At 42.0% G+C, this 9,297-nt stretch overlaps 1 protein-coding gene across 1 annotated transcript in view; it reads left to right on the top strand.

Moving 5' to 3' along the window:
• Positions 1–1,254: 1,254 nt before the first annotated feature.
• Positions 1,255–9,297, top strand: part of LOC125481575 (ubiquitin carboxyl-terminal hydrolase 19-like) — a gene marked incomplete at its 5' end in the record, with an annotated part of 23,746 nt that continues 15,703 nt past the window's right edge. The window contains 3 exons of the mRNA XM_048593302.1: positions 1,255–1,407; positions 3,036–3,199; positions 6,207–6,385. Coding sequence (XP_048449259.1) covers positions 1,255–1,407; positions 3,036–3,199; positions 6,207–6,385 — 496 coding nt within the window. The remainder of the gene's footprint in view (positions 1,408–3,035; positions 3,200–6,206; positions 6,386–9,297) is intronic.

The raw sequence follows: 9,297 nt of genomic DNA, 5'->3' as shown, positions 1-9,297 counted from the left end.
GTTGAGGGCATTTTCTTCAATGCCTGGCCAATGGTTATTTTGTGACTAATATCCCTTAAAGATTATCTATTGTTTTATCACTGTGCTGTTTATAGGGATTGCGATGTGTGCATATCGGCTACTACGTTTCCTGCTTATCAACAGACACTACGTTTCAGCAAGGAACCTCACTGGCTATAATGCTAGGGTATTCCTGAAACCCTGGAACGTACTCAGATACTTAAGAGGCCCATTTCCAAGTGCAGCCAGATCTGGACAGTATCCAGGCTCACCAAGTAGCGTTCATCTCTCAGAAATGCCAGGCAATGACCATCTCCAGGAGAGAATCTAATCACTGCCCCTTGACATTCAATGATGTTACTATTATTTGAATGGAGGGTTACCATTAACTACACATGGACCTAGCCATATAAATACTGTGGCTTCATGAGTAGGTCAGAGGCTAGGAATACTGCAGCAAGTAACCTATGGCCCAACATCCCAAAGCCTGTCCACCAAGGCACAAGTCGGGAGTGAGGTAGAATACTTCCCACTTGCCTGGATGAGTGCAGCTCCAACAACACTCAAGAAGCTTGGCACTAGTTAGGACAAAGTAGCCCACTTGATCGGCTTCCACCAACACTGAGTAGCAGCATTGTGTACTATCTGCACGATACACTGCAGAAATTCACCAAGGCTCCTTTCTGCACCTTCTAGAAAGACAAGGGTGGAAGTTCATGGGAACACCACCCCTGGAAATTCCCCTCAAGCCACTCACTGTCCTGAATTGGAAATATATTGTCGTTCCTTCAGTGTCGCTGAGTCAAAATCCTGGAATTCCCTCTATAATGATATTGTGGGTCTATCTAAAGCACATGGACTTAAACGGTTCAAGAAGACAGATCACCACTACCTTCTCAAAGGGGCAACTAGGGATGGGCAATAAATGTTGTCCCAGCCAGTGATGCTTGCATTCCACTAATGAATTTAAAGTGGCTGTCCATCACCTTTGACGTGGCAAATGAAAATGGGTGCAAAATATGAGCCCCACCAACAATGCCAAGATCTTAACAGTTAAGTTATTTTTAAAGAAGTTAGTTTTTGACATGCAAATTTGCTTCACTTTTGTTGAGTTGTGGTGGTCTTGGCAAAATTCAAGAGCTGGACAGCCAGTGGGATTTCCTTGGCCCTCCTATTTTTCTTTGATCAGTGGTCTTTACGTACACTCGGGTAGAAAGCAGGTTAACACTGACAGCTGCTTCTGATCCATTGCAGGTATTGTCCTAAATGTAAACAGCACAGAGAAGCATCCAAGCAGTTGATGCTGTGGTGGCTCCCGAATGTACTCATCATTCAACTGAAGCGTTTCTCTTTCCGCAACTTCATCTGGAGAGACAAGATCAATGACATGGTGGAGTTTCCCATTAGGTGCGCAACGCAGACTGATGCTTTTACTCCATTTTATTTTTGTTTTAAGTCCTGTCGCCTGCTACTGAATCTCTCTCTTTATAGTGAGTTATGAAGAGAGACTGGGTTTGTTTTCCTTAGAACAGAGGAGACTGAGGGGGAGCATACAAGGGGAATAGACAGGATACACAGGAAGAAACATTTCCCCTTGATGGAGGGATCAGTGACCAGAGGGCATAGATTTAAGGTAAGGGAAACTAAGTTTAGAGGAGATTTGAAAGAATGTTTTCAGCCAGAGAATGGTGGGAATCTGGAACTCGCTGCCTGTGAGGGTGGTAGAGGGCACAACATTTAAGAAGTATTTAGATGTGCACTTGCGGTGCCAAGGCATACAAGGTGATGGGCCAAGTGCTGGAAAGTGTGATTTAATAAAAAGGTGGTTGTTTTTGAGCGTGAATGTGAAGGGTCAAAGGGCTTTATTTTCTGTGCTGCAGATCTCTATAACTGTAAAATCATACAGCACAGGGGGGGCCATTCAACCCAATGAGAGATCTCTAGCTTTTTAGGAAAGAAAGTATAACGATGAAGGTAAATTCTGGCGGTGAACATGACAGGAAATCATCCCAATCGGTACCATAGCTGGTGGGAACTTCAGTCCACCGGATAATGTTGGGCACTATATCATGGGCCCTCACTTCAAAACTAATGTCCACTTCAATGTTGCATTTGCAATGTGGCATCACTGGTGCGGGGCTGAAAAAAGAGCCCTGTTCATGTCATTAGGGTGAACTTGATGGAGGCACTTGCACAGAGTGGAGACAGTGTACTGAGAGCTGTGCTCTGTACCTGTCCCAGGGATAATTTGATGACAATATACAAAAAAAGGAGCAGATGAAGTAAATCCTGCAGCTCTTTGAGCCTTCTCTGTCATTCTATACAATGATGGCCAATCTGCTTCAACATTACTTTCCCATTCTGTCCCCAAGAGATCTAAAATCTCTCCTTTGCTGCCTGAAATAAATTCAGAAATGGAGCATCCACAACCCCCTGAGGTAGAGAACGCTAAAAATGTACAACACTGAGTGAAGTATTTTTTCCTCATCCGAGTTCTGCGTAAGCGACCCCTTAACCTGAGATTGTGTTCCCATGTTCTATGCTCGCAAATGAGGGAAAGCAATTGTCTATCTGTGAAGCTACTTTAGAGTCCTGATGTGGGACTGTGGAGAGGGATTTTAACTCTGTATCTGGCCTCATGTTATGATGTCCTGGGAGTGTTTGGGACATTGTAGAGGAAGCTTTACCCTGTGTTTAACCCTGTGCTGCATCTGTCCTGGGACTGTTTGATAGTGTAGAGGAAGCTTTACTCTGTCTCCATCAAACACTCCCAGGAGTGGTACAGCATGCATTTTGATATAGTGCATTGGGAACTTAATTTTGTATTTAACCCTATGCTGTCTTTGTGCTGGGAGTGTTTGATGGGGACAGTGTAGAGAGAGCGCTTTATTCTGAATCTAACCCTGTGTTGTACCTGTCCTGGGTACTTTTGAGACAAGTCCCTATTTTAAACATTTGCAGAAAAGTCAGAGCTGTGATTACTTGGGAATGAGAAGCTTTTATTTAATATTTTGTCAATCACTTTTCCTTAAAAGAAATCTGGACCTGAGCAAGTTCTGCATTGGTGTGAAGGATGTCCGACAGCCCCCTATTTATGATCTCTATGCAGTAATTAACCACTATGGTGGGATGATTGGGGGGCACTACACTGCCTATGCACGTCTACCCAATGACAAGAACAGCCAACGCAGTGATGTAGGTGAGTTAATATTCACCAAACACTCTAATAGCCTCTGGCTTGTTATAGTATTTATCTGTCTATGTATGTGAGCTGATAAGAGAGGCAGTTGCCTGTCATACTTATCCCCATTTCTTGAAGAAGAGTTACTAAACCAACTTAGAACTGCATTGTATCCCTGGATCTGACCAGTTGTTTCCTAAATTTGTTGGCCCTGGGGATTTTATAGCCTCGTGTTGATTTCAATGAGCTAATAATTCAGAAAATGAGTTCAGATTCCACTGAGTCATTTTTGAGAATTTGTATGTGGTTTTAAAAATCAGAAATGAAGACTGGTAAGTAAACCACAAAGTTTCAAATTGTTGCAAAAACACAGCTGGTTCCTTTAAAGAAGGAAATATGCTATCCTTGCCTGCCCTGGGTTTGCATTCATATTTCCCCTTAACTTTTTTCTGAACTGACTATTCATTTGTATCAAAACTGCTACTGGGGAAGAACAATAGCTGCAGCTATGCTTGCAACATACTCATTTCAGGAATGAATTTTATCTTATAATTGATTTTGTTGAATCTTAAAGTTAAGGCTCATTTGGCTTAATATAAATTTTCAAAGTTTTAGTCCGGAATAAAGCTAAAGGACCGCAAATAGAAAAAGCTGAAAGGGTACTTTTGTTCAATTCCTGTTACCTGCTTATGTCATCAAGGAAACGGGAATATCTCTGGATAAATAAAACAAAGAACTGCAGATGCTGGAAAACTGAAGCAAAAACAGAAATAGCTGGAGAAACTCAACAGGTCTAGAAGCATTCGTGCAGAGAAAGCAGAGTTAATGTTTTAAGTCCAGACTTCAGAACTGTCTGAAGAAGAGTCGCGGGACTCAAAATGTTAACTCTGCTTTCTCTGCACAAAGGCTGCCAAACCTCCTAGATATCTCTGAGCTTGTGAATAATAGACTAGTCATTAATTTCTCATCTAAAGACTTCCAAAGAAAGGTCAGCTGGGTATATACATATTGATATATATAGGTTCCAGTTCCAGATCCTGCATAGAGACCTTGCTGTCTTTGGGCTAGGGAGAGAACTAATAGCAGGAGCAGGCAGTTCAGTCCCAACAAACCCATTACAGAAAAACAGGAGAAGGCCATTTAGCTTTTCAATCCTGTTCCTATTCTGTTAGATCAGGGATGACCTCTACCTTGGCTCCAGTTGTCTAGCTGTTCTCTGTCCCTCAATATTCTTACCCAACAAATTACTTATCTCTGTTATTAAAACTTCAGTTGACCCCCAGCATCCATAGGCTTTTGGGAGAGAGTTCCAGATTTACACACACTAAAAAGTGCTGCTTCATAACATGACCCTCAACAGTTTTGCTCCAAATTCAAGCTTCTGCCCCTTGCTCTGAACGCTCTCTCTTTTGTCCCCCCCAGCTCCTGAGGAAATAGTCTCTCCTTAAATCTCTTTTAAACATCTCAATTAAGTGACCTATTAAACTTGTATATTTTAGGGAATACAGGGTAGGTCAATGAAGCTTAGTTTCATAATTTAACTAAACCTGGCATCATTTTGTGACTTTGCAGCTCTTCAGATGACATCCAACAAAAGATCTGAATTACTGAAGCATCACTTCTTTCCCTTTTTATTTATCTCCTTGAAATAAAGGCCAACATTTCATTAACCTCTCTTGATTGCTTTTGTGACTTGCTTTTAATCTTTTTTGCGCTTGGACTCCAAAATCATCATTTGTTGCCATTTAGGGTATAATCAGCTCCAGTTTCATCTAGGATTATTGCTGCAAACGTGCAGTTATGTAGATAAAGGAGTCTGTGATGATTCTCTCTCTCACATGGACACGTGTGTGCATTCAACCATTTGAGGAAAAGTGCAAACATGACCATCACTCAGCACCCCCCACTGTCAACATCCTAGGTGGTTACCATTCATCCCAAACTCAACTGGATTCACTATGTAAGCACAGTGGCTACAAGAGCAGGTCAGAGGCTGGGAATACTCGCCTCCTAACACCCCAAAGCCTGTCCACCATCGACAAGACACATGTCAGGAGCGTGATGAAATACTAAGTATTTGCCTGCCTGGATGCAACTCCAACAACACTCAAACTTGACACCATCCAGGACAAAGCAACCTGCTTGATTGGCACCACATCCACAAACATCCCACTCCCTCCACTAGCAAAGCTCAGTAGCAGCAGTGTATATCATATACAAGATGCACTGCATAAATTCACCAGAGATCCTTAGCCAGCACCTTCCAAACCCACAATCTCTTCCATTTGAAGGGCAGGGGCAGCAGATACATGGAAACACCACCCCTTGCAAGTTCCCCTCCAAGCCACTCGCCGTCCTGACTTGGAAATATATCACCGTTCCTTCACTGTCACTGGGTCAGAATCCTGGAATTCCCTCCCTGAGGGCATTGTGGGTCATAATCATAACAGCCCATGGACTGCAGCGATTCAAGAAGACAGCTCACTAACACCTCAAGGGCACCAAGAATGGGCAATAAATGCTGGGCTAGCCAATGACACCTATTACCCCAAGAGTAAATTTAAAAAAAGAATGGTTTCTGATCTCTGGACCCTTTCTGCAGTGAGATTTTAGCGGTTTGACGAAAATAGAAAACTTTTCTAAAAATGAGTACGTTACTAATAATGAACAATGTCTTTACTTTTCCTTTGCTTCAGTAAATAGAAAAGGATAATTTCATTGTTTGCACCTCATACAAAATGCATTGGGATAAGGATGCCTTTTCCTTGCATGTAAATGAAGAGTTGAAAATTTCCTCAATAGTATTTCTAGTTCGATGGAATCCTTTTCAAAATAAGTGTTTGAGCCTTTCCCTGAAAACTCAACCAAGAACAAGTTTATTATCACATTACTAATGTTGCGACATGTGACAATTTGTATGTTTCACCCCACTGCACCAACTATCCACTGTGCCCCTCAGTTCACTGTGTTGGACTGCCAGTTGTCTTCATGCTTCCATTGTGGTAACTGTTCTGTTCTTGTGCAGGTTGGCGTCTTTTCGATGACAGCACTGTCACAACAGTTGATGAAAGCCAGGTGGTTGCACGACATGCATACGTGCTGTTCTACCGTCGCCGTAATTCTCCAGTGGTAAGACCCTCGCGAACGAGAGCTGCCACCCGTGGAACAGAGTGCACAGCTGAAGCAGAAGGAACAGCCTCCCAGGTTTGTAATGAGGGGGGAGGTTCTCATCCCTAGCTCTTCGATCTTTCATAACAGAAACCAAGTATTGTTTGTTGCTATCTCTAGACTGATAGAAAAGTTACCGAAGTTTTTGGTGCAATCACTTAGCGTGCTCACTCTCTCTCCCAGCGCATTCAGAAATGTGCAGATATCCCATTGCTGTTTCATTTGACTTGCCAGTTAATAGATATGTATTGTGCAAGTCTCTAGCCTGAACTCTCCCTAAAGATAAAACTTTTTTTTTTTCCTTGACTTGGCCAAGGTGCTGGCAGTGACAAAATCCTGACATGTTACACTATCCACAAATTATTGCTCAAGGTCTGCTTCTGAAATTACCAGATCAACTTGTTTTGTAACCCCATTACTGAAGCAGTTTGAAATGTGTGCAACTTCCAAAGTAACACCTGCACTTCTGCTGATCTTGTCCTGAGAATTTCTTCTCCTTAATATATTTTTCCTTAATTTCTAGGAGGTGGCTTAGCATCCTCAGGAGTCATGCCTCTTTATAACAGGAACTGATTATGTATAGAAACATGCAAGTTATGAGCAGGAGTGGGGCCTTTGGTCCCTTCAGCTAGTTTGGCCATTTAACACTATCATGACTGATCTAATTGTAATCTGAAAATCACATTCCTATCTACTCCGATAACCTTCCACCGCCTTGCTCACCAATCTATCCACTGTTGCCTTAAAAATGTTCAAAGATTTTTTTTTCAGGAACAGAGTTCCAAAAACACTTGACCCTCAGGAAAAGTATCTCCTAAGCTCTCTCTTAAATTGGCAACGCCTTCTTTTTAAACACTGAGTCCCAAGTTTGCAAATCTCCCACAAGAAGAAACATCCTTTCCACACCCACAAGTCCCCTCAGGATCTTAAGAGAGACTGGGTTTGTTTTCCCTGGAGCAGAGGAATCTGAAGGGGTATCTGATTGAGGTAAACAACGTTATGAGAGGCACAGACAGGTTCGTGACAATGTCTTGCCCATGGCAAATGCATAAGTTTAAGGTGAAGAGCAAATGATTAAGGGGAGATCTGAGAAAAAGAAATTCCACTCAGAGGGTGATAGAAATATGCACTCTGTTGCCTGAGAGGATGGTGGAGGCAGGTATTCTTGCAACATTTAAGAAGCATCTGGATGAGCACATACAGTGCTGCGGCACGGTAGGTTATGGACCAAGTGCAGGTAAATGGGATCAGTGTAATTTTGTTTTTGGTCAGCATAGACAATGGTAGGCTAGGGCTGTTTCTACGCTGTGTGACTCTGACTCTTATGTTTCAATCAAATAACCTCTTATGTTCAGCAGATGCAAGCCTAGTCTGTCCAAGCTTTTCTTAGAAAACGACCTGCTCAGTACAGATATTGGTCCAGTAAACCTTCATTAAACAGTAGCCAATGTCCTTACATCCTTAATACTGTACATAGTACTCCAGATACCAGTGCCTTATACAACTGAAGCATTACCTTGCTACTTTTGTATTCCGTTCCTATGCAATAAATTATAGCATGCTATTCACTTTCCTAATTACTTGCTGCACCCACATACAGAACTACGGTCAATTGTAAAAGGTTAGTAAGTTTTAAGTTACTTGTGGATAAAGATAAAAATAGTCCTCAAGTGCAAGTACTAAACTGGGAGAAGTCTAAGTACACAATATTAGGCAGCAACTGGGGAATGTAAATTAGGGGTGGCTATTTGAGGGTAAATCCACATCTGGCATGTGGAAATCTTTTAAAGGCTGGTTAATTAGAGTTCAGGACCAACATGTTCCTGTGAAAGTGAAGCATAAGCATGGCAAGATTCAGGAACCATGGATGATGAGAGAAATTGAAAGCTTAGTCAAAAATAAAAAGAAGGTGTGTGTATATATAAGGCTTAGGAAACTGAAGATAGATCCCTTGACAAATACAAAAATAGGAAAGAGCTTCAGCAAGGAGTTAAGGGGGCTAAAAGGGGCCATGAAATGTCTTTGGGAAACAGAATTAAGGAAAATCTCAAGGCCTTTATACATAAGGAGCAAAAGGGTAGGCCGATATACAAACAAAGGAAGGAATTTGTGCATGAGGTTGGGATCCTTCGTGAATACTTTGCAGTGGTATTCACAAAGGAGAAAGACATGGTGGATGGTGAGTCTTGGGAAAGTCATGTCGATATTCTAAGGCATATCAATCTAAAAAGGAAGGTGGTGTTGAAGGTTTTGAAAAACATTTAGTTGGACGTCCCGAGGACCTGATGGAATGCTGGGGAAGGCAGGTGAGGAAATTGCTGGGCCTTGTATGAAATCTTTGTATCCTCTTTAGTCACAAGAGGTCCCAGAGCACTAGAGAATAGCCAATGCTCCTTTGTTTAAGAAGGGCAACGGGGATAATTACAGGCCGGTGAGCCTTACATCAGTGGTAGAGGAATTATTTGTGAGCTGGTAAGATGGATACAGAACTGGCTTCGTCATAGATGACAGAGTAGTGGTGGAAGGGTGTTTTTCTGACTGGAGATGTGTGATGAGTGGTGTCCCACAGGGATCAGTGACTTACTGTTCTTGTTGATTACTCACTGAAGGCTAACATGCCGATATCACAAGCTATTAGGAAGGCTAATGGAAGGTTAGCCTTTATCACAAGAGGATTTGAATATAGGAGTTGTGAAGCCTTGCTTCATTTATATAGAAGCTGCACGTGGAATACCATGTGCAGTTTTGGTTTCCTTATCTCAGGAAAGATATTATTACCATAGAAGGAGTGCTATGAAGATTCACCACATCTGTTCCTAGAATAGTGGGACTGACCTGTGAAGAGAAATTGGGCAAACTGAACCTGCTTTCTGTGGAGTTTTGAAGAATGAGAGGTGATCTCATTAAATTTTTAAAATACTTAAATAGACAGGCTAAATATAGACAAG

This window comes from Rhincodon typus, unplaced genomic scaffold (genome assembly GCF_021869965.1).
Source record: "Rhincodon typus isolate 14 unplaced genomic scaffold, sRhiTyp1.1 hic_rhity00002633, whole genome shotgun sequence".
NCBI lineage: Eukaryota > Metazoa > Chordata > Chondrichthyes > Orectolobiformes > Rhincodontidae > Rhincodon > Rhincodon typus.
The sequence above is the reverse complement of the archived record's forward strand: the minus strand, read 5'-3'. Positions and strand labels throughout refer to the sequence as shown.